Source organism: Phaenicophaeus curvirostris, chromosome Z (genome assembly GCF_032191515.1).
Source record: "Phaenicophaeus curvirostris isolate KB17595 chromosome Z, BPBGC_Pcur_1.0, whole genome shotgun sequence".
Taxonomy (NCBI): domain Eukaryota; kingdom Metazoa; phylum Chordata; class Aves; order Cuculiformes; family Cuculidae; genus Phaenicophaeus; species Phaenicophaeus curvirostris.
Genome location: NC_091431.1, coordinates 13,134,164 through 13,160,618, shown reverse-complemented (window position 1 = coordinate 13,160,618; position 26,455 = coordinate 13,134,164). Strand labels below are relative to the sequence as shown.

General features: G+C 39.3%; 1 protein-coding gene across 3 annotated transcripts in view; it reads right to left on the bottom strand.

Moving 5' to 3' along the window:
* Positions 1 to 18,242: 18,242 nt before the first annotated feature.
* XRCC4 (X-ray repair cross complementing 4) overlaps positions 18,243 to 26,455 on the bottom strand; it is a 169,690-nt gene continuing 161,477 nt past the window's right edge. The window contains exon 8 of one of the 3 annotated variants that reach the window (XM_069880343.1): positions 18,243 to 20,207. In XM_069880343.1, coding sequence (XP_069736444.1) covers positions 20,099 to 20,207 — 109 coding nt within the window. In that variant the 3' untranslated portion in view covers positions 18,243 to 20,098. The remainder of the gene's footprint in view (positions 20,208 to 26,455) is intronic. The other 2 variants (XM_069880342.1, XM_069880345.1) reach the window with 2 other exon arrangements.

Genomic DNA, 26,455 nt, shown 5'->3' with positions numbered 1-26,455 from the left:
TTCAACATGAAAAGTTTTTGGCAGCTGAGGAGCAGTTGCCTTTTTTTTCCTGTTTGACCATCAGACTATACCGTGATGCACAGAAAATACTATAGTTTGTTAGCAGCCATGTGTATCTAGAAATGGGATCAACCCCACTTTGATTTAAAAATTCCAGTTCATCTTTTGCCTTTCTCTCTCCGTTTAGCAGCTTATTCCATAAGCAGTTCTCTACCCAGAGGTGAGGCACCGTTGTGCAGAAATATGAATGTAGAAGGTTCCTACAAAAGACATGAGAGAAATAGTCCTGGTCCTGATGAGCTCAAACAGCTTTTAATGTTCCCGTTTGGGGCCATCAGAACACAGTGGGTGTAGTTTCTTTTCTCTTTCTTTTTATGCTGTGTTTTTATAATTAGCCTCACACACAACTTATGTTCAAGTATCACATTTGTGATACTTATGTAGAAAGTCAGTGCAATAAAAAATATGAAGAGTTTAATACATATGGCTCATAGAAATGTTATTGCTGTCTTTGTAATACTTATCATTTTCCACTCACTTATCATGAAAATGTAAAGCAAATGCTTTTATTATATAATATGATAGCACTTTTGGTTGTAAAAAAAAAATTTTGAAGTTGAAAATGTCAGCAGCATGGGGACATTAGAAATGAGAATGTCAGTGTTCTCTTTTCAAACCTATTTGAAGAGGAAGTCCAGCAATCATAAATTTCCACTTTCTTTTTATTGTCACTAGAAATGTTGCTGCCTACAGCCCAGCCAACAGCAATTCAGTTGTGATAGATGGCTTTAAAGCCTGAATTATGACAAAAGAAGTCATAAATTGCAGGAAATATTCTACTTTAAAGACGATGGAGTATCTAGTCTTACCAGAACATTTCCAATCTGTTATATTTCTTAAATAAATATGCCTAAGCAACTAATCACTAGCTATTAGCACTCTTCTGTGATCACTTCAACTAACATAACACCATATCACTTAAATAAATTCACAATGTGCAGAGGATAGATTTATAGGTCTTAATTTCTCAGCTCACACTTGCCTCTTGCATTCTAAACAAATCCCAGAATGTAGCTGTTGGCCAATATTTGTAGGATCCATTAGTTTCATATATTGAAAGCAAATCTAGTATTTGTCCACCAGTTTTTACTTGTATGTTCTGCATGATAAAGAAAGAAAACAAACCAACTAACAAGATAACAACAATGCCTCTGGATAATACGATTGCATCAGAAAACACCTTTTTTTTTAAATGTTCATACTGATATGTTATCTGTATTGTTTCTCCAATGGAAAAGTTATGGTTAGTGTAAGCAAAAGTTTCATACCTCTGCTGAATTACATGAAGTCCAACTGGTATAAAAAGAAGGTGTCCCAAGGGGATCCCCGCTAAGACAAATTGGCAGCCATCCACTAGATAGAAGTCAAGTAACAAAATCCTAGTGGTTTGCCACTGAGAATTTGCCCAAACAGGTCAGACTTTAACTTATGTAATAAGCATGGAGTATCCACTAGCTGGTGTTAGTCAATGCCAGTTATACATCAGAATATTTGAAAAAAACTGTTTCAAGTATAAAACCAATGTAAGTTTAGCATGAAAAAACATATCAATGCTGATGGCAAAAGATGTAACTTTAAAAGCAATTCTCCATCAAAGATGACCTCACCTGAGAGGCAGTTTCTTTCCTTCACCTTTACTAAATACATTCAGAAGGCCCCAAGGGCAGAAGAGTCAGGCTGCCTGGGGAGGATGGGGAAAGGTCAAACTCTCCTTATTGCTTCATTTGGATAAGTCCCAGAAGCTCTATTGGCACTTCTCGCCTATAACCAGAGCTGAAGAGAGAATAGATTTATTATTTTTTTTTTTAATTTCTAACTTCTAGTTGAAAACAAGCAAAATAAAGGTCAAGCAGAAAAGATGACCTTTATTTCAGGCTGATCCAAAGCATTTCACTTTCAATCAACAAAGAAATTTCTTTGAGATTAAGAAGTATTTTCTTATCCTTAAAAAAGAATTTTGCTTTGTTTTTAGGCATTTAACTTAAAGAAAAGTAGGAACAAAAATGTAGCCTGTGTGGAAATCCCCAAAACAATCTGAAGCAATCTGTTTCCAGTTTTTCCTGGACTTTCTGAGAATTTTTATAGGAAAAACAACTTGGCAAAAACCAAATTTATAATTCTAAAACGCTATGATATCACTACATTTGTATGCTTCACAGGAAAAGTTTTCAGTCAGTTCTAACAAACTAATCCACTAGACAGAAGTGTCACATGGCAACCATAGTAAGTACAACTTTGAAAGGTGGTAATTTCCCATTAATAACTAGTCCATCAGCTGGAATTGAAAAAAAACCAACCAATTTCCCTGTTTGACAGTATTTTCTCCAAGCAATGTTTAACTCTTCTGTACTTACTATTTTCAAGTTTATTGCATTTATAGAGATGTGCTATGGCATTGAAAAGGTATACAGTGGGAACTTGGAAGCAGAGGCAACTCATTTGCCTTAAAATACCATGCTGCTAACCATGACATGCCAGCAGCTTATCCACAAGCAACTCGGACATCAAACCCCAGGCCAAACCAAGGTGCAGAGGTCCACCACCCCTAACCAAATTACTGTGCCATAAGCTCATGGCCGTGACATCAAGAGAAGAGGCTGATGCTGGCTGAGAGCACTGCGGGTGTGTTGCCCAACAGAAAGTGAGAGGGTGCTGATGCTCTGCAGCATCCTGGGTTCAGATTATCTTGTGATCACAGAGACAAAGTCTGTCTATGCAGCACCTTTAGCTGACATGACCAAGATTTGTCCATGCTTTGAGCTGCTCTCCAAGGCTGTGTTATTGCCGAAGCTGAGCTGCAAGTGCTGCCTCCTTGCAGCCACTAAAAGCTCACTTTTGCAGGTTGCTTAATAACGTATCTCAAGGTGGTCGCTCCTCTTACACATTCATTAGATCCATCTCTAACCAAATCTGGTTTGGCATATCCTTGATACGCTGTGGCTTGTATATGGTTTCTCCAGGCACTTTCTCCAGCCCAAGGACCTCCATTAATTTCCTTCAATCTTCATGGGAAAATACTTATTTATGAGAGCTTGTTGGTAGTATTTCACTCCTAAGATTTTCTTTAGGACTTTTTGTGCATTGTCTAGGGCTGGTTTGTCTGAACTTGGCAGGAAAGAGTACACATTAGGTGACTTGCAGTGATTGAGTAGTTGTCATCCATTATAGCATACAGGTAAGAGAGAAATTTACCATGAGAAAAAAGAATGGTTTTGTTATTTTAGAAGATGAATGTGTTTTGGACAGGAGTTATATACCAAGGATAACGTTCTCGAAAGATTAGGGGATGCTCAGGTTTGGGTCTAGACTTTGTAGAATGTGAGGACTTCGTAGAATGTGAGGACGTTAATGCAGTTGACCTCAAGACAGCATGTACAGAGGTTGGTCAGCTTTCCCAGACACCTCAGGTACTGGAGTTCTTGAGAAATTTCAACAGTATTTGGATAAATTCAAGTAAACAAAGTTTTTGTATTTTGAGATGCCAATGTAATCCCCAAGGTATCACTGATTTATCAGCCTATTATCCTAACTAAGAAGTGCAACTGGATTTAAATTCAGGTACCTGTTGTGGAGAAGGTGATTGGAGACGTCAAAAAAAAAAAAGTGTATTTTTATTTCCTGGAAGGTTACAGATCAGTTTTCAGATTGCTCTAAATTCCTCTGTTTATAAGTGACTAAGTTTTTCATATATTAATTGCAGCAGTTATTTCTGGTATTTGAAAGAGAAGAAGAGAATTAAATAAGATGGTACTCATGTATACCCCAGCCCCTCACACACACACACTTGTCTAGGTATATGCTAAGCTTGATCAAAACCAAGCAAAAAAATCCTTCCCCAAACCTAAAAAAGCCAGCAAAATGAAAGATATTTCCAGTGCTATGTTAATAACGTTTTTCTTTAGACTATTGAAGCCATTAGAATAGGAGCTTCCTACTCAGTGTTGATCTGGATTTTTTTGTGAAGCCAGAGTCAGAATTAATCTTTAATCCATGTACGGTCAGAAGCAGCCAAGTCACCTGCTTTGGTCTAATGTGAGAGAGTAAAGACGTCTACCTAGTAATATCAAAATGTATGGTGGATAAAGAGTAGAAAGCCATGCCTTATGCTTTTTCACATATTCTGTTCATATCACCCTCTGAAGTTAATTGGCTTGGTTCTGTACGAATTATTTTTGCAGAATCTATATATACACTTTATTTAGTTTGTGCTTATTTTATGGGAAATTGCATGTTTTCAGGTCAGCAGTCAGTGGAATTCTTTTTACAGCTGTCTCCTCTTGTTTATCTGTCAGTAAAGTAAACTCTCTTCTAGTTGTTTAGGAATGAAAGTATTCTGCACTGTTGTGTCTAGTCACTGAGCCGCTCATGGCAGAGTATAAGTTATCATTATGTTACAGGCGGTGCTTAGAAAAATTTGTTCTGCACAAAAGGAGGCAAAACTCCTGTTGTCTTCAGCAGAATCACTGTGATACAAATCCCAGAGCTACTGCACGGGTGGTAGACAGAACCAATGCTGCATCTTTAGGGTCAAAGGCAAGCTGTAGATACCCTATCTCAGGAAACATTCAAGGTCAGGCTGGATGGGGCTCTGAACAACTTAATCTAGTGAAAGATGTTGGATTTAGGTGATCTTCAGAAGTCTCTTCGAACCCAAGCCATTATATGATTCTGTGATAATTAAAATTAATCCTCTTTGTTACCTCAGATCGACCAAGTTCCACACCTACAAATAGTGTCCAGATTAATTTAACTTGCCCCTTTATTCAGTCACTTTGTGGCTGGCTTTCCTGCTACTCTCTTGAACTCTGATCCATTAAGGAGAGTCCCTCAGGAATTATCTCATCACCTCCTATCCCCTATACAAGGCACAATCACTGTATTTCATCCTAGTATAAGCTGTTCCTCATGCCTTTTGTGCTCAGTGATTTTGTGTTACAGTGTCTGTACGTTACTCCGGTCTCTCACGCTATGGCTGAAATACAGTATTCTCCAAAAATCACTGCTGAAGCATACTACATGTCTTCAAAAAATATCCTTATATTTTGGAAGGAAAGCAAGCAGCTTAGATGCAGCTAACAAAATGTCTATGCTTTAGTCAGCTTTTTTCTTTCCCTTTCTATGAGAACAGCATCTCCAAAAAGCTAGATTCCTTCTTTTATTTGGCCATATGCTCTCACTGTAACTATGCTCTTTTCATAACAACCCTACACTACCCATACATTATTAACCCCTAGAGAGAGAAACTTCATTTTAACATATTCCTGTAAGCACTGTGCAAGCCTAGGCTATAATACTAGTGTCTTTTTTGTTCTCTGCTTACATTTTAAATTTAAGGGGAAGGGAAGTCAGCTTTAAGAAAGAAACAAAAACTGATCCAGTGCACAGCATCCAAATTTGAATTATTTTCTGGTAGAAATGACCATGCAGGTGGTAAAACATCTGTTCTCTCTCTGGGCTTTAGGTATCCAGCATTGGTTTGTACTTAGCAACTCTCTTCTCTTCCATATGTGTTTCTCATAGAAGGTTTAACACTTACTTGTTGGACTCTACAGCATTTTTAAATTCAAAACAGAAAAAAAAATGTATTAAGCAGTAAATGATAACATTGTTTTCCAGAGTTTCTGTAATGAAGATTCCCTTCTAAGTTACAATAGTTAGCACTTTGTTTTGTATAGAATCAGTTATTTGTCTAATAGAGAAGTAAATGCTTTCTTCAGGAGTATCAGCAGTACCCCACCACTGGTAGCACCATCATCAGAACATTGAATAAATCAATCACACAGGAGCAGGATGGCTCAAGAGACCTAAGAAAGAAACATGCAATATTAAAACTAATATGAAATATGCATATCCTGCAGGGTGGGATTCCAACAAGAAACAGATCTGCCTTTATGTCTTCCCCTGCTGACTGTGTGAAGATGAGATCTTAGCTGTGGACTTCCAGCTGATCCACCAATAAAAAGGAGACATTTTGGAGGAGGAAATGGCAAGAGAGCCTCCAGCATCCTCAGAGCACCAATTGATGGTGGCTGCTCCTGAAGCTAAGACCACTCAGGGAGAACAAGAGAAGAGATTTTCCTAACAAAAGCTGTTTGGTGTAAAACAGCTGTCAAAGGAATTAGTCTTTGGAGAGATTTGGCACCCAGCATGACAGATACTGGCACTGGATGGTGTACACTGTCCTGTGCAGCAATGAAGGTGGTATGAGAGCACATGGCCAATGGATTTTCTGAAGACAAATCCTGTGTACCAGACAAATGGAGAGTTATAACAAAGAGATATAGTTCAGAAAAAAAAAAAAAACCAAACCAAAAAAACCTGGCCCTTTTTCCTGCACTTTAGGGAAAAAAGTTTGTATCAAGATATCTCAGAAAATCCTGTGATGTCTTAAAAGTCTCAAGCTGAGGCCTGTCAGGATATAATTAACAGATGTAGACAGCCACTATCTTGGCATGACTAAGCTAGTTTTACACCGGATAAGCCTGAATGATATTTATTTTCATTTCACAACATGTTCATAATTTTAATGAACTCTTGCAAGATATGAACAGGAAAATGAGGCACCATGACCAATCTTCCTCCCTAAGCTGCTGGGTTTGGTATGTGGAGACAGCTAACAAAGCAATTGCATTGAAATGATCTTCCCAACAGATTGAGCAGTGTGGCTGTCAGGGAGAGGAGGGAACAAGCAGCAATCACGGCTAATTCCCTGGGACCAGGTCTGTTATTATCTGTTTATGATCAATAATAACAGTATCTCAAGAACAATGCATTTCAATCCAAAAGCACTTGGCCACAGAAACCAAATGCTATAATTAACCAGCAAAATCTTTATTTCAGGATGAAACACAAGAAATGTTTATTGCACAGGGCAACACTATGCAAATGTGTAGAAAAGTAAGAGGACATCAAGTTGTTTTGCAAGAAACCACAAGTATAGACAACAGGCTGCCAGGCAAATTAGATCTTTTCCAGTGGTAAGGCTGTAACTCCTGCTCTTGGAACAGAAACTGTATTTTTCTGCCACTGACTGCCAACAAGAAGCCTAAGGATGCTCCACGGTTGTACCTGTGCCTAACATCTCCCCTTTATGGCTTGATACCTGCCTGTGCCAACAGGTGGTCAGCTTTTGACTTGTATAGCAAAGGCTTTTCTGTGGCAGTGGCTGCAAACATAAGCACCTATTTAAAAAGTGATTATATAGTGTCCTGAGAGTGTCTCATTTAAATACCCGATTAGCATTTTTTCTGACAACTCACTTCTTTGTACCAAATACCATAGCAAAACGTTAACTTCTGGAGGCTGAAGTGAAGACAATTTAGTGCAGAGCAGACTCAACTCTTACCTCAGATGTAAGGACCTAACAATCACATTTGGTGCTGCCATATATGTGGAGCAGGGCTATGCAGATAGGAGATGGGGAGTGAGGAGCACTGAGGAAATAACAATGTGCCTTCTTCTTAAATCTACTTATTGGTTGTAAGCCAACATTTCCCCAGCTTCATTACAACACCAGTGTGTGTAGGAATTCCCTATTTGCTCTTGCAACTGCTTTTTTTCCTTGGCAAGGTGTACAGTAACCTATTAATAAGCTATGCTCATAAGGACAGACACTTCCAGCTTAGACCATAGATCTACTCAGTTCAGCATCTGTCCACAGCAGTGGTGAGAAACATTTGCCTAGAGACATGTAGGAACAGTGTAATCCATATGATGCTTCTCCCCCAGTACTCTCTCAGCCTCCAGATGCTGTCAGCCCAGGGGACCTCCTGGGCAACCTTTGGTGACTCTTTACTAGAACATTTGACCCATTTCCTGTTGGAGCTGTGTTGGCTTCAAGCACCCACCCTGTCTTTTGGCAATGATCTCCAGGGGTTGCACAGAGGCCTGCTTCCTTTTATTTGTTTTAGTTTGTTCAGTTTGTTTGTCAGTTCTTCTTTAGCTATGTTTGAAGCCTTATAACTCCCTCCCTCTAGCATTCTCCACTGTCTCATGCTAGCTTCTAAACCCTTTTTGTTTATGCTATAGTCACAGAATCACAGGATCATTAGGTTGGAAAAGACCCACCGGATCATTGAGTCCTATCAACCACTAACCCATGCCCCTTAGCACCTCATCCACCCGTGCCTTAAAGACCTCCAGGGAAGGTGAATCAACCACCTCCCTGGGCAGCCTCTGCCAGTGCCAAACGACCCTTTCTGTGAAAAAGTTTTTTCTGATGTCCAGCCTAAACTTCCCCTGGTGGAGCTTGAAGCCATTCCCTCTTGTCCTGTCCCCTGTCACTTGGGAGAAGAGGCCAGCTCCCTCCTCCCTACAACCTCCTTTCAGGTAGTTGTACAGAGCAATAAGGTCTCCCCTCAGCCTCCTCTTCTCTAGGCTAAACAACCCCAGATCTCTCAGCCGTTCCTCATAAGGCCTGTTCTCCAGTCCTTTCATCAGCTTTGTTGCTCTTCTCTGGACACACTGCAGAGCCTCAACATCCTTCTTGTGGTGAGGGGCCCAGAACTGAACACAGGATTCGAGGAGCGGTCTCACCAGTGCCGAGTACAGAGGGAGGATAACCTCCCTGGACCTGCTGGTCACGCCGTTTCTGATCAAAGCCAAGATGCCATTGGCCTTCTTGGCCACCTGGGCCACTGCTGGCTCATATTCAGTCGGCTGTCAACCAAAACTCCCAGGTCCCTCTCCTCCAGGCAGCTTTCTAGCCAGACTTCTCCTAGTCTGTAGCTGCACAGGGTTGTTGTGCCCCAAGTGCAGGACCCGGCATTTGGCCTTGTTAAACCTCATGCCACTGGACTCTGCCCAGCGATCCAGCCTGTCCAGATCCCTTTGCAGAGCCTCCCTACCCTCCAGCAGATCAACACTTCCACCCAGCTTAGTGTCGTCCGCAAACTTGCTAAGGGTGCACTCGATGCCTTCATCCAGGTCATTGATAAAGACATTGAACAGGGCTGGACCCAGCACTGAGCCCTGGGGAACCCCACTTGTCACTGGCCTCCAGCTGGAGTTAACTCCATTTCCCACCACTCTCTGGGCCCGGCCATCCAACCAGTTTTCCACCCAGGAGAGTGTGTGCCTGTCCAGGCCAGAGTCCCCTTGCATACTCTCTGTGGTTGAGAAACACTGAAGGATACTGAAATGTGACCCAGGATTTCTGCTTAGGATTTTGAAAGATCACAAAACAAATCATCAAAGATTTTACAGGAAAGGTATCTTTCAGTTGCACAGGCTTGCAGGTCTTTAGGAAGTCCTATATTCAGGGCAGCTATACTCAGTTAAACTCATAAAAGGTTAATTCAGAAGCCCTGGATTTGGCATATCTGGATAAGTCAGATCATCCTTAAGCGGAGTGGGTAGAAATAAATGGAGGACCTCTTAAAATGCACCCGTCTTTAGGAATCGGGCCACCAGTGGCCCCACAACCTGCAGCCTAGGCTCTCCTATCCTGTAAATGAAAAAATCAACCTCCTGTTTTTCAAAAACTCAATCAAGGACTACCCCATTCATCCAAAGCATAGCTAAGGGAGATTCCTTTTAATACACCATCCTTTCCATCAGTGCCCTCCTGAGTGTAAGGTGCCCCTATGCACTGTCTGTTTTGCTTCTAGTCTGTCATCTTAGCCAGGCAGTACCATTTTTATGAACCTTGAAAAGCATGCGGGTCACATCTTTATTTCCCTTAAGTCTGCATAAGGTTTGGAGTTGACCGCAGTGAGGTGAGGACTGGACTCCCAAAGCCCCTTAGCAAAACACTGTCAAGTAATTACATGCTACAATGGAAAGCAATTCATCACAAAAGAGCTAAAGTAAAAATCTAGCCAGGCAAATAAAGAAAAAGCACCACTGTCACTAGAATTTATTGAGACATTTTTGAGGCGCTCAAAAGGATTTTATTTTGTGACAGTTTTCTATTCAAATTGTAATCACAGGGCTGGATGTGGAGTAACATCTATTTAGCAACACAGTCCCGGTGAGAAGGAGGGAGAGTATGTTTCAATCGCAAGCAACAAGAGAACAAAGAACCTTAGATCAGTCTGACCGAGATGTGAACATCAATTTGAACATTTTCCCCTGAGCTAGGAAACAGAAATCACTATTAAGCAGCAAAAGCTGCCCAGAATGTGCCTGCCTCCACTTTAGCCTGATTATTTTACTTCTCTCAAAATCACTTACATGCTGAGTGAAAGGATATGAAGACCTTATTGTGAAACCTACGTATATCTTTTGTGAAATCAGAGGCTACATTTTTCTCTTTTTTTGGCTTGCATTTTGTCTTGTGCTAGTTAAGTTTCATTTCTCATTTTATAGCCTTGAACGGGAGTGATGAAACCAAATAGGGTCACCCTCCCACATCCTATTGTTTTGAGAACTGCCAGTGGTTTTCATGCATAAAATTTTGGTCTTCTCTGCCCAATTTGGGGACTTTAACTTGAAAGATGTCTCCTCTGCAGAATATTTGCATCTAGCAAGCCTGTAGGTTTCACAGCTTGGATCCCTGCTCTTTAGGAAGAACTTGACACAATATCACTTCTCCTGTGGATCTTACTAATAGGTCCTGTATGCCCTGGTGTCATGAAAGAAAATCTGGCCATTAGTTTTTTGACAGGGAACAGCTCTAATCAGCAGGGAATGGTACCCGAATCTCCATCCTGGATCTCGGCAAACCATTCCATTTAAAAAGAAATGTCTCTAGTCCTGTTTGAGTCTTTCTTTTGACTGATCCTACTTCCTCTGGTGTCCTGAATCCCAATCATATGCGCATACACGCCTCCGATTAAGCTTAATTAAGCAAATGCACCTTTTTAAGGATGCAAAAAGCTCACCTGAGGGCAGATGAACCATTGGTTGAAATCGGTGATAGCAATAAGAAAGGTCTTCACAGCAGTTCCAGTTGGAGAAAGAAGGCAGCAAAATCAGAAAATTGCTAGCTTGTTCCACCATACAAAACTGAAAGAAAAATCAAGATTAAAAAAAAATGCAAAACAACAGCTTATTCTGGGTTTACTGCAGCTCATTATTGAGCAGCTGAAATAAATTATCATCCAGTTTGGCTGCTCAGTTCAGCTGAAGTCAAAGGGAAGACACAACATTCCTGGGATTTGTCATGATGAGGTTTGTCACATCTTCCCAAAGCTTGCATGAGGAGGAATTAGACAGGCTGCAAGAGGCCAAATGTTAGGCAGAAATTATTTCACTTCCTCTGTGCCTTTGCAGCATAAAATATTTCTAGCTATAAATCAGGTCTGAATAGTTTATTATAGATGTTTAGGTTAAATGTCTCAACTGCTTTTTTGTCCTTGTGAATCCAATCTTATTTTTATAGATATTTATTAGTACAGCTTCTAGACAGCTGATTTCATTTCCCATCTCTTTGGCTATGCCTCTGTTGTGGGAAGGATGCAGTCATAAAACTAAAATACTCACGGACATAAGAAGCAGGACACAGTCTTTTGTCTCTAGCAGCCACACTGACACCACACCGTGTGGTTAATGAGGGGAGGACAAGAAGTTGCTCAAAAATGAACTCTCAGCTATTCCTTTCTCACAGACTTTGGAAGAAGTGTGGTTAGCAAGGCAAGCCTGGAACATGACCACTGAATGAAAGTTGACCTAAGACAGGCTGTCTTGCTGAAAAAATGATGTGCAGGAACACATGCCTCTAAATCACAAGTTGGAAAGATTCATAGCATTTGAAATCACTGTACTACAATGTCCTGGCTATGGGATGACGATGGTCTGATCTGAGAAGAAGACTGGTGCTCTGCATTTCTGAGCTTTCTCCACTCTCATGTGAACACCTTCACAGACAACTAGGGGTAAATGGCTCATTCATTCTCAGTCACCTCCTATTATTTGATGATTACTTCTTAGCTCTTGTGCCATCTGCAGAGAATAATTAACCAGAATTCGTAGGGACATCATTGCAGAAATATAGATGTGGCAGATGCTATTTCCTTCAGTTTTGAACCTTGGTTATTTAATATCAGGGTTCTACTACAAGTCAAGCATCTGAACACTGAGCTGTACGTATCCATTCCTGAGGACAGGTCATACTGCTGCACTCGCTACATCCACACCTAATACAACATTTGCACTTGGCTTCCACCACTGCTGCTGAAAAGAGGGTGGAGTAAACTTTGCTTTGACATGTCTGGTAAAAGTTCCCAGCAGACAATGTCTAATGGGGTTTTGATTTTCCAAAGTAAACTTACAACAGCCTGTACAAATGCAGAATCCTTCCTGCTATGACCACTCCCCTCACAGAAGGAGTTTGCACTACCTGCCTGCCAGCCCCATCTGCCTTGCGCGTGCCAGCATCTCCGCAGGAGGCTCTGCATGATGCCTCCAAGTGCAGTGGAGAAAGCTGGACGGCACCACATTTAATTGACTCTGCTTTGCTAAACCCTAAATGCTAGAGTAGTTCTCTTTGTGCTGAGAAGGCTACCTTCCGGCAGCATTTCAGTCTGAACATGATCATAAAGGCCCTTTAGGCTCAGGACAGGTTTTGTGGATGTGGCTGCAAGACAGAAGCTATGAGGAAGGGAGCAAATGTTATCTAGAACACAGTGCACACCAGGGCTGCCAGCAGTCTCTCCAGCAGATTACCAGAAAGGATAAAGTTTAATTTCTTCCCTCCTTATGAAGGAAAATTAACCATGTGCTCACTGTGTGGAAATGGTACTAGAGAGTATTGCTAGTATTTGCTTTTCTAATATAACAAGAAGTTAAAAGTATAAAATAAATTTACCTGGATTATGTAGGAAACTCATAAGACAGGTCTCTGGATTACCCAGAATTTTTTAATTACTATTGAATGTATGTATTTCTTTGATTCTCTGCCCCTTAATACTTTGCGTCATAAAAGGTCTTACAGTGTACTTGTAAATAAAAACCTAAAAGCCTGCTTCCTTTTTGAGGTGATTTTACTTGCAACCTGCACAATACATGAGGAAAAAGCAGCAGCAAAGGCAACAGGAGTGCTGCAGGGGCAGAGCTTGGTGTCCAGACATCAGCTGTGCCCAGGTGGAACACAAGGGACCACATTCAGACTGCCTACAGACAACATCATCATACACCGTGAATTCTTTTGCCCATCACCTTGAAAGGGCCTGATGACCCTCTATGTTGGGTACTCTGAAACACTTCATTGCTCTCAGGAGTGCAGAAACCACAACAATGTTGGTCACCCGTGGTCATCTATCCAGTTTCAAGCAGCTGCAGGCTTCAATGTTTGCCATCTATGTTCCCTCAATACTCACGGACAAAGAGAAGGATATTACCCAAGAGCAAATCAACTCTTTCCAAGATGGGTAAACTGAAGATATCCAGCTTTTCCTTGCTGCCAAAGGAGCTGGGGTAACTGTCTTAGGTTGAACGTCTCAACCCATACATTTTAATCCAGCCCAGACAGTTTTCAACTCACTTGCATCTTTTACGTGCAGCAACTTCCCACCATTTGGGATACTATACTAGGCTGATCACTTGCACTCAGCCTTCCTGGCCTCACTGCAGCAGGCAAAGCCACCTTGGCCAGGAGGACTACAGCATGGGGTGGATGAGCAGCTCCAGCACCCCAGGAGCAACTGTGCTCTCTCCCTTCTCAAGCTCCACCCTTGCCTCATCTCTCCAACCAGAGCCTCTGGGCACAGTCTTGCAGTTCTTCCCCTGTTAAGTCTGGCAAAAGAGGGATGAGGTGACATAATAGGGAAGGGTTTTTCCATTGCCAGTTTTTGTCATTTATGACAGAGGTTTTCCCTTTGCATTTCAAAGCATTAATAACAGCCAAGCACTGACAGAGTGTTAGCAAATCTTTGTCTTGGTTTCCTTTCTTTCTCGCTTGACAATCAGAATAGTGTTCAATTTAAGTGGTTTTGGATTTTAATTTCCCTCTGGAATCAGTGGTCCATACTGAGCTTGTGAGTAGTCCTGAAATATATTTTAGTGCCTTTTTTACGTTTTATGTGGCCCAAGAAGTCTAGAGGTGAGTCTGGAGGACAGTGTGCAACTATCTTGAGCTTTTTACACTTAGAACTCTGGCTTTGGGTTAAAATTACAATTGATTTTTAAAATTATCTTTCAACTACCATGGAAGTAAAAAAGGATCTTGTAACAGCCCAGAAAAAAAAAAAAAGATGATAAAAGGCTACATGAGAAAATTGCGGTAGATGCTTTGATTAAATCCAGGGCTCACATATAACAAGTATGAATCAGAACCATACCCTAGAAATGAGAGGTAGGACTTTGAAGTCCTATTTAATTAAGCAGGAAAAGAAGGACAATATGATATTGTTTAATTTATTCAGAGCAACGTAGGGACTGCATGCTGTATTGATGACTGCTACATGATGACTACTATAACAACAGTAGCTGCATAAAACCAGAAAATTAAATATGTACCTTCATGCCCTTCAGAAAGTACTACATTGGATATCTACCTCTGGACCTAAATTTTCCCATCAGATATTCCTCTTCGTCTCAAATAAAAGATGGCCCTGTGTTGGACTTTCACAAACAAAGCATAATAAGGACAGTAGTTTTCCGCTTCATACCAAACTTTGTTTCGTAATTGTGAAGACTATTCCAGCTAGGACTGACTGGTTTAAGTCTCAGAAGAGGCATAAAGCCAGTACACAGAAGAAAACTATTCCAGCATCTGAGGTACATATAAGAATTGACAACAGAGAGACATTTGCAGTAGAATGGGACTGCAGCACTCATCAGTGGCGCTGCCAGGTGAGTGCAAAAAGATTCATAAAAACGCAGCAGAGGGATTTACATTCAGAACTGCTATTTATATTAAAGCCTTTTGGAAGATGCAGATGAAATTTATCCACTGCTTACTAAATAACAACAGACTGGTCACAGCATGAGCAACTTGCTATGAGTGACACTTCTCTATATGACATTCAGTATCCCCTTCCAACCTTAACGGTCCTGTGACTATGATAATGCAGGTATGATGGTGTAATCTTGTTCAGTTAGATATTTCCACACAGGAGAAGTAGAGCCATAAACAAACAAACAAACAAACAAATCAAACCAGAGCTATCCTTCCTTCACAAGAATTAACCTGAAAATAGTATGGTCATCCTTTTTTCTGGAGCATTAAGAAACAACTCACATCAGACATTATTAAGGCTGCTGTAGCCATTTGACAAGGCCTGAGAATTCTTGGGAAAAAAATAAATCTATTTCTGGTTATTGTTATCCCCTCTGACCAGTGGGAATCACAGGCAATTCAAGATTAGACAACGCCAGGCATCTTCTGCAATCCTGTTGCCCAAACAGAATAAATTAAATAGGGTCAGGTGTCTCTGCTAAGTCCTCATCCCCTTCTCCTGTCAATATTTAGGCCAAAAGTTTGCTCACTGTCTTGTTCTATCCTTATGGGCATCTCTCATGTTCTGTCTTCCTCAGGCTGGACTCCCAGAGCTTTTCCCAGCCATGTCCTTGGTTTTTCACTGCTTTACTACATTTTCCTCTGTTCTTTTTCCCATCTCTGTACAGACACACAAATCTCCATGACTCAAATTTCTAATCCTGCATACCTTATTCATGCACTGTTTAAAGGTTGCAGCTGCTTATACTTCAAAAAAGAAACAGCTATTTCTCATAAGGCTTCCTAGATATACATCATCAACAGGTTTCATTTAAGTTCCTACTTTTTTGTGCCAACGACACTGATGAAAATGCTGAATGAGATTGGTCCCAAGATTCATTCCTAAGGACCTCAAGACACAATCTTCCTTCAGCTTGGTATTTTCTTTCTTAGTAGTGTTAATTTTAAAAATACACAGTGTTTCACTTTCCTAACACTAGCAGATTAATATTGACAGATTTTATGAATTGATTTTGGAGTGTAATTATAATAGCAGTGAAATCAGTTAATGGTCACAGAAGGATGATAATTCAGATTTCGACCAACATTATATGGAAAAGAAATGAGATGGAGGATGACATACTGCCAAAAGGAAATGTAGGGAAAAGATTTGATGAGGCTTTGTGAAAGGAATTAAATTACGGCAGAACAACATTTATCAGAAAAGTGGTACTAGCCCCTGATGAGAGGATTGATGCATTACTGGAGACAAGAGGAAATAGAAGAGGGTTTCCAGGAGATGGAAACCCTCCCCTATCTGTTCCTCTTTCAGTACGATAACAAGCTCTCAGACATTTTTCTAAATTAGTATAGCTCAAAAGAAATTGAAATACATTCTCTTCAGTCTCTAAGCAGTCTGGACATAATTTTATCGCCTTATTTTCCTAGCATTCTTACTTCACTGTTTCCACATTTTATTTTTCCCGTAAATGGTGGGAGCAGATGGTGAGCCAGAAAAAAGCAGCTTTACCTTTAAAATTTAGCAGCATCTGAATTCCCATGTGTAAAGGATTTTTCTTTCCTCAAATACCTCCAGGCTGCTAGATGAAACTGCAGAAATCAAAGTGACCTAGACTATACGAAAAATTTTCAAGGAATCATGTTTATGGACACAATCATTTATATATTACAGGTACAAAGCAAGAAAGAACAACATATCTAATTCACACACAAGTATATACACACAAGTGCTTACTTCAGGGAATTACAGTGAGAGGTAGTTAAAAAAGTGATCTAGATTGCCAAAACTTTATCTCAAACTGAAAATAATATTTTCATCCCAAAGGCAGTACTTTATAGAGCACTTCCTCATGAAAAGAAGGGGTTTTTGGTTCAGAATGATTTTTTTCTCTCTTGAAAAGAATATTGTAAATCTTTTTGAACTGAAAGATTTGCTGGGTAAACCCTAACCTCAAATGAAAAATGGTTATTCACAAAAAGATGTATTCTGTTTAAGTAGTTACATTAAAGGTATAAAACTCCAGATGAGTCTAAGTCTTTAATGCAAGGCCGCATCATTTTCTTCCTGTAAAATAACTACATGTTGTATCTTCCCCAAACATACTGTTTAATCTGAAGGAAGTTTACCTGGGAAATCATTTGCGGAGTAATAGAAAAGTGAGGTATTACTTAATTAATTAATATTAACCTTTGAAATTTGATCTGCGTTTTCTAACTTTGGTTAATTTCCTGTCTTGAAAAACCATTTGTGGGCATGTTTATCTATTCTATCACCACTAAAATATTTTGGAGAGGGGAGAAGCAATTGACTGACATTTCACGTCAGGCTATTTCATGTGATGGTTTTACAGGCATGCCTGGAAAACATGGTCTTCCAAAAGACGAGTTAGAAAAACATGCTGGCAAAGTAAGTATAAGTTAGTAGCTCTACAAAATAGAAGGATGAATGGATTGAGGCTTGCATCTAGAACTGTTCAGTGTTTTCATTAATGTTCTCGGTGTCAGCAATGAAGAACAAACTTAATACATTCACCCATAGTACCAAACTGAGGAAGAATACGCATTCTAAGTCATGTTGACAAACTAGAGAAATCAGCTACAAAAATGGGATGCAAGTCAGTATGGTTAAATGCCAGTTACTAAACCGATATGGGGATAGTCAGCTGCACAAACAGAGAATGGAAAAACAACTGGCTACCCAATAACTCTGCACAGGAGAAGCCAAGGATTATGGTGGATCACAGCATGAACATAAACTAGGACATGTGTCATTACGAAATAGATGAATGTTACATTTGATACAGGAATAGTAGCAGTGTCCATTGACTCATTTCTACTCTGTAAGCTCTGGAAAGCCCTTGCAGCAGGGACTCAGTCATCATGGAGGGATAGCGAAGATCCCAGCTTTTCTCAGAGACTTAACTAAGCAGCACTAAGTATCATATTATTTTCATAGTTTTTTTAAAAAAAATATGTAATGAGGCGTTATTACCCAAACATCAAAGGTTAGTTTGAAACAGATTTTTCTTGGCTTGGTCAATGAAGGCCATTGGGTCTATTTCAATGCATTAAGATGAATGAATCTGAGGATAAAGTTGATGTTCCCACTTCTCATGGATAAATATGCATCACAGATTTTCTGCAGCTTTTGCAATAAACCTCTACAGTCATAAATGATTTGTGCTTATTTTGGTGGGTCTTTCCTCTTCACAGTCAACGGGAAAATGGAACCTTATCAGTAGAAAAGCAGAAAGGAGTATTTCACTAATAACTCTCACATGGCTGTGGAGACTGACATACTGTAAGCAGGCTTCGAGGAGAGAGGAGTTATCCCTATGTATACAGTCTCAGCTGACTGGAAAATGTCTCTGTACCACAACTGCTTTATCTAGATGACACACCTGTGCTCACACAGTCCAAGGTGTGTAATTTTCAGCTTAACTCCTGTCTTGATTCTATAAACCTCACAAAAGGAGAAAATAATAAATATTTGGACAGACTTTATTACATTTGCCAACTGTGTGTAACATTTCCTATTTATATAATGACATTTTCCTATTAGAATCCAACAGTTTCTTGAAAGCAGACTTTTGTGGGATGTTCAGCTCCATTTACCTTCATTTTCTGCTTCAGGCAAAATTAAACCAAACAGTTGTATTTCGGGTTAAGTCATGGAACACTTTCACATGAAAACTGAAACTATATAAGCTTTTGCTGAAAGCATTGTCAGATCAGCACTGGAAGATTTTAAATCATGCAATGTCTGTGAATGGTGTATGAATAGGTCTTTTGTGGTCCTGTCATTTCTCAGTCACAAAGCCTTTGTAGTAAGCAAAATATTTCAGCCATTCATGTTTTTACTGTGTGATTTATAACATTGTCCCAAAGGCCTTTGTGAACTTAAAATGCTGTGACCATGTTTTTCAGAAAGGACTGCTTAAATATAATATTCCCAGATCCTCATGTAGGTTCTTAAATAAGGTCCTCATCCTGCAGATGCTGACATGGATGCTTTTAGTTAAATATAGGATTGAATTTTGGCAGAATCGGGGCCAAAATAAGCCACTACTTCAAAAATACCAAGTAGCTTCCAAGGACCATTGCAGCCACAGAGCACAGAAGCAGGGTTATGTTGCATAGTCCTGCTGACTTCAATGGGATTACTCACATTACTCGCATTTAAAACCCTTGTTGGATTGCATCCTTTCTCGGACAGAAGAGCTGGCTCCCTATGTTTCAAACGAAAATTGATTCAGGCTTTTAAAATTGCAAAGCAGAAACCTGACATCCATGCTTAGTTTTGTACACTTGATTTTGACTGTTGAAGTGAAATATGTGTTGCTAACTTTTTCTTTGATGAAGCCTTAAATCTAAACCAATGCATCATCTCTGGGTAGGAACAGGTCACACATTAACACACTTTGCTAACTAGTACCTTTATTTATAGACAGTGTAAGCAAATAAAACCAAAACTGATATATTTTTAGGGTGTGCTTTATTTATTTATAAATCACTTCAAGAAAAATCATGAAGTATCAAAAACGACAGTTTTAAAGGCTATAGATTTCTATAGAAGGTTAAAATAGAGTCAGTATTCTTTTTATAAGCACTTTGCTCCCCAAAGCAAGAATACCTTATAAAGCATAACAACTCAGAAAACCTTCAAGTAATAAGACATTTCTTTGGATGCTTCACATCAGAAGACATTATTATAAACTCACGGTTTATGGACCTGTATCTCAATCAGAGTTGAAGATGATTTAGCCAGACCACATCTAAGCTAATCGTCTCAAGAGAGGGACAGTATATTAAGAAAGTACAGTGGTAGACAATCTTTATATCTGACTTATTTTCTAGGGACATCTGGAAATCAGTTAGTCCTGGATACAATCAGCAGCCAGAGATTGCTAAGATGTAAAAATGCTGTGATGGTGCTCTTCTTCCCCATACACAAATGACAGAAGATCTACAGGCTAACCTGATTTCAAGGCTATCACAAATCAAGCCTAGCAGGCCAAGGGTCTACAACTTCATAGTGAAGAAGGGAGACAAGTACAGTGCAAGAGGATTATAGCAACATGTCATCAAACACCACCTCAGAGTAAAGATTTCAGCTCAGTGTCTATAACAAAGCCTTTTAGTTTTACAGCTTATCTCTATTAGAAGCACCAGTCTCTCAGTTTCTCAGCCAACACATAGCTAGATGTCATCAAAGAGGTCCTCCGGCTCACAAGTGTTTTCCAGTGTTTCAAGAGACATCACATCCTGCCAATGCTTGCCCAATGTCTTCTGTGAGGCCAGATCAGGTCTGGAAATATAGAGCAAAGAGATTTGAAACAAATTTAGATACAGCTATAAACAATTCCAGTATATACACTACTTAGGTAACCATTTAATAGTGTATTTTGAGCTTTTTGTTAAGGTTATATGTAAGAGAAAAATGCTTTTTGTAAGACCTAATTACTTGCTGAGATGGCAATGGCAAAAAGACAAAATTCAGCTTATAAATGTCAAGGTTTCAGCTATTTTGTTACAATTTTTAGGACCTGAAGAATGACTATTTCACCCATAATTTCCACATGGAGAGCTGGGAAGAGCAGAACAAATAAAAAAGTCATGCAGAGAATCTGCTCTTCTGCTCCTGCACAGGATGCTCTTTTAACCACTCTCTATTTTTTCCCTGGAGCTATGCATGGACTGTCACCCATCAGTTTCACATGGAGGCGGATAAAGAATCACACTGAGCTGAGTCAAAGGTCCATGCCCTGAAGTGCAAGCCTTTCTGCAAACAAAAATGCAGAAGAAAAAGGCAAATGAAGAAAATCCTTCCATAATAAATGAATGCAGGTATGTGGGGACTTTCAAATCTCTGGCCTTCCTCTGTATGGATGTTATGCCTAAATTTGCTATAAACATATGCATAGAGCAGCATGCGCTATTCTCTGACACATACATGCCGAGGTACAGATTTGCCCTCAGGTGGACACAGAGTTCTACATGAAAACTTCAAGCCTGAATCAGACATCCATTATGTTGAATAACACACTACTCTGGATTAATCAGTCCTATATAGGATTCCTCTGACGGTCCTCATTAAAACAGACCATTTAAATACCTCTTGGCTAATTGAGCTTCTGGTATTTGCCAGGAAACCATGTTCACTGTTTCTCCTCTCTCTCTAAGACACCATTCTGTTAAAGACAGTTCAGCACTTACGCCTGGGAAAGCAAGGTATCTTTTGTTTCCAAAAACAGTGGCATATGCAAGAGCTTCTGATCTTTAGAAGAATTAATCTTATATGTATAGGCTGAGTCCACAAAAAATCTTCGAATCCTGCACAGATATTACAGCTGGAAGCTTTGTGAGGAGAAATATCAATCACAGATATAGGCATATTCGGTGCAAGACATTCCAGGTCAATATCATGAGCTGCTTTGAAAATAAGATGCAATCTCTTGATGTTGGCTCAGTGTGCTGTACAGATTTGGTGCAGGAAACAGGGAGCAGACCCAAAGTGCTTTTATTGTAGGACTTTGCACTGGCAGAAGTTTCATAAGGGTTGATGGCTTCATGCCCAGGTATATTCCACTGGTGTAATCATGACAGAAGTTGAAAAATTCGTTTATTACCAAGGCAAACACATCAGCCACCAGAATAGGAAGAACTAGACAGAAGTGATCAAAAGTGTTACTCTCAATGCCATACAAGGGCCTAGTGCAACTAGGCATGCAAAAGCAATCTTAATTTTCATATTAATTGAACCATTTGCCTTCAACCGCTCCATGTTGTAGAGATACTATAGATAGTGAAATCCAGCAAATTGTATTCTTTTTAAATTTGGTTTCAAACAGATTCAGAACCAAGTCATCTAGAATGTCTACCTAGAAATAACTAGGGATCAGAAATTCTCATAACACTGCAATCTTCAATATGCAATGAGCTTCCTAAGACTCCACATACAGTGTGATTCATAACCTCTCACACCTCAAGTTTGTCAAGTCCTTGGAGGTTCAGAGCTCTCACTATGATGTTGCCTGGTGTGGAATCTGGGGAATGATTTTCATACAGAGGTTTCACCTCCCACCTCATGCTCTAGGGAAGCAGCAAAAGCCCAGTAAATGCTGAATCTTGGATGCCATCTGTTTCTAAGAGTTCTCCAGTATTCAGAAGGGCTTCCTCACTTCTCTATCCATCACTGTAGTTCTACAAACCACTGTAAGTTCAATATACTGGTATTTTAAGATTATGATAATTAAGTCTAACTAGCTCTCTCTGTGAACTCTTTCAAACTGCTTTCCTTTAGGTCTGAATAAATTGTGTCCAGGCTCCTTTTGGTGTGCAGTGACAAATAGACAGATGTGTATCTTATCAGAAGTCACTTGAACTAACTGTGAAACAAACCTGACAGAATCAGACCCTTAGCCAGTGATCTCCGGTTAGCAGGCTTAGATCATTGTATGCTGTTCTGGTTGCTAGCAATCAGATTACTTGTGCACCAATTTTATTTTAAATATCGGTAGCATAGCCCAACACAGTGTGATGCTCAAGTTTACTTACTGAAGGTGTGTTGTTCTTTTACCTTTCTAGGTCTATCAAAAGCATTAAATCTCCAGTAAGAACATACATAAATCACAGATTTGTGGAGCCATAAACTGACTTTTTAAATTAATTCTGAACGGTCTCATCAGCAAACAAATTAGGCTGTGAAGAAGTCTGTACCACCACAGGCTATTTCAGTTCCTGTAATTTCTTTTTAGAGCATTTGCTCACATGCCATAGAGTCACGTAAAACTAGGTATATTAAAAGACTTCTGAGACCCCACATTTGTTGACCTTAAGGTTTCATCTATTCTAGCATTTTTCAATTTTGAAAAGTAAGCCTGGCAGTGCATAACCAACGTCAACAATAATTTTATCCTGATTGGCTAAAATAAACTGTTTTCAACACTATACATGAGATCACATCTATAAGCCAAATCACTGCTGAGTTTTAACATTACATAGTTAGAAGTAATAAGCTTCTGTGTTGTTGTAACAACATGGTCCTCATTTAATCTCCAAAAGCTGTAATACCGTGCCTGTGAATAAACCCAACTATACTTGCAAAATGGAAGCAACAGACTCCCATACGAGGATTAAAAGCAACTTAATTTTGGTTTTAAGACTTGATGATTCCTATTTGCATGACAGTTATTCATGGAACACCAACAGCTTGCTTTGTGCTGTGCAATTATTTGGAATCTTTAGTTCTTACTAAAGCTGAATTACCACTTCCCGATGCATAATTGAATTAATTTCTTTAAATTGCAGTGAGTTGTAGAGTCCTCTCTTGCCAAAAAGCCTGTAAGTAAGGCATTCTTCTGTTGGCTCACTTTTTGAAGTCTTTCCTTTTGGTAAACTTAAACTCCATTAACACATCTGGAGAACTGCTGACTATAAGAGATCATTTCATATTTCTTGACATTTAGTTCAAGTCCTTCATAAATTGAGACAGAAGACCAGATCCACAGCTGGTGTGAATCACTGTAGCACTAATAATGTCAGTGGAGCTCTGCTGACTTACACCAGCTGAGATTCTGGCCTAAGATTTGGAAGAAAGTGGTTATATTACTTGATACTTCTTTGCACAGCTGAGTAAGAGCCATAAGAACAGTAGACACGCAACACTTCAGTACTTAATAGCACAGAAACTCAAAGTCATGCAGGGTGATGGCTTTGTATAGCTTGGCAGAAAACACACCACCTTCTTTTGCAGGAGTACATGTGGATCACTCCAATTTGTTTTCTGTGATTAATTATTCCTGAGTTCACACAGACCCCAGAGAAGATCTGCACAACACTGTTCCTGCTGCAACAAATGGCCAGTTTCATGAGACAATGTTTGTGAAGCAGTATGAAATAGAAAATAATCTACTATGTGACTGCTACAAATGACACCATGAAGAAGAGTTTCCTAGTAGCAAAAACATCAAACAAGTTGTAGCTGTGCTGAAGGAATATTAGGTCAGAAGCTGTAATATCAGTGTAATTGCTCATTTTGAGGTACTTGTTGCTGGCAAGATGAAAGGTTCTTGCACTTATCTATGCTTGTATGGCCAGCCCAGCACATTGTGGTTACGGTTTTACTTAAGTTCATGTTCTCAAGCAACTCTCGTAGGATTTGAAAAGATAAATACCCTTGTGAGTTAACATAACTATAAAGCAATTTAAGCAATGTAGGAGGCATATTTGTGTCCTGGGACCATTAAATTATTTTCCTGATTTTTTTTTAGTAATTAAAATAATCCATTCCAACCAAAAGCTGCCATTTTACTAAGAGAGAACTCAGCTCTCAAGAGGTTGTGTAGCTGTGTTTCAGAAAAAGGCTGAATTTTTCAGTGTGTGTATCTTTATCTCGGTTTAACAGTTCATTTTTGTCATTAATCTTAAAAAAAATGAATGTTTGATACCATTACCATATTAACAGGCAATATAACCTGATACATATTTTCTGTGGTATCATAAGAATAGGTGGCAGCAGCAGCTCATAAACAGAGAATTGATAGTCATTACAGCATTAACATGGAAACAAAAGTGAGGCATCTCAAACATTAATGAGCATATGCATTGCGAGACTGAGAAGGCAAAATCTCAGAGCAACATTTGTGCTCCAGAGATCATACTTTCAGTCCACCCCACAAGAAAAACTTGGATTCTTTGATTTACCAGCAATCTGCTCTCATGTCTGTATAAACATCATCATCACAGAATGTCCTCAGAAGACATGTACTCATCAGCCCTCATTATTTAAGGAAAGATTATGAGTAAAGCCTATGGCTATATGTAAAACCCTGGCCTTGAATAACCAATACCTCATGGTGTCAGCTCCTGGGAGACATCATGTTGACTGCCTCTGACTACTGGCCAAAATGAAGAAAGTTCAACCATGAAAAGAAAAGGAAATGCTGTAATGGAAGAAGAACAAAAGCCTCTTACATGAACACAGGCATTGAGAACTCTATGTGCAGACAGACATCTTTAAAGTTGAATATCAAAAATGTAAAGAGACTAAATTCAAAGTACATGTGATTAAAAATGCAATGATATTCCTCTTCACAGAAATGCTACAATGACTGTAATACAATGTAAATTATAAAGCTATTTTCCTTTTCAAATCAATTTAAAAGGAAAAATGAAATTCAATAATTTGGCTTATATTTTTGGCAATGTTATGAGTATTCAACTTCCAGATATACTCTACTCTGGCATTTATTCCTAGAAATAACAGGAAACCAAACAAATATGTATCTAATAGATCTTGCAAAATGTAAACACCAGCAAGTCACGACGAACTTGCTAGATACAATCAATTTCTTAATTTGAAATTAGAGCTGATGGACAGTTTTCCAGGTTATGTTAGCGAAGAAACTGAAAATTTTTCTGCCAGTTTCAATCATCTGAAGAGAGGAGTGGTGTCAGGGATCAGCAGAGCCCAAGCTGTACCTGACCCGAACACAAATTCACAGAGGTTAGAGTAGAATACTCAAGAAATAGCTGAAAAGAATGATTTCTGGCTTAAGGGATACTGTCTCCCTCCCTCCTGGAAAACCTTCCATGTGTGGCATTTTCCTATGCTCAGTGTATTACGCAAACAGTGTGGTCTCAGTTAAGGTCACCAGACAGTTAATACTATTACTGTTACTGTTACTGTTACTAATAATCTTGTTCAATTACCTAGTTAATAAAGAATATTTTCAATGCAGCAACCACAAACTTATGTTCAGACAGAGAATCAATATTCCTTAACAAGCTTCCATCTTCGGCTGAAAGCCAAGCTGCAACTGCACCTGCATTCATCACAACCACTGCACAGTAAGATAAATCTGGAATTCCCTCAATAAACAAAACTTAAAGCAAAACTTCAAAAACCAAGACAATTGCTAAACACTGTCTTAAGCTCTTGCAAGCACCACTCTTTGTTCTCTAGAACTAGAAACTATCAAATGGGGATAATTTCAATTTATGCTTATACATTTTTTTTCTTACTTTACATATCCCTGGAAAACTTCACAGGGAGAAAAGTGAACTTGGAATGCCTTAAACATCACAGAACTTGATATAGTGATTGCAGCAAGAACAAACTCGCAAAGAAATCTGCTACACTGAGAAGAAACTCATAGATCTCTTATTGGTACAACTTTTAATATTGATATAACTTCCAATGACTGGTCTAGATCAGTTCTAAACATTGTTAATAATCTGCTCTATTTATTTAATCCTATAAAACAGATGGTCTAAAGGCCCTTAGAAAAACCACATGTAATGTCCAAGCCAGCTGCATAGACAACACACCATGTAAATGAACAATGCTGACAGTACTTTTTTAAGGGCTTATATCCATTCAGTTGCAAATTTCCAATTAACTTCAGTGGGCATAGGTGCAGGTCCTTATTTAAAAAAAAATAAATTGCAGTTTTGTAATATTAATATAGTCTTGGATCTTTTCATCTGAAGAAATGCACTTGTGGATATTTACTAACAAAGCTCTACTTAAAAATGTAATAATACATGTCACTT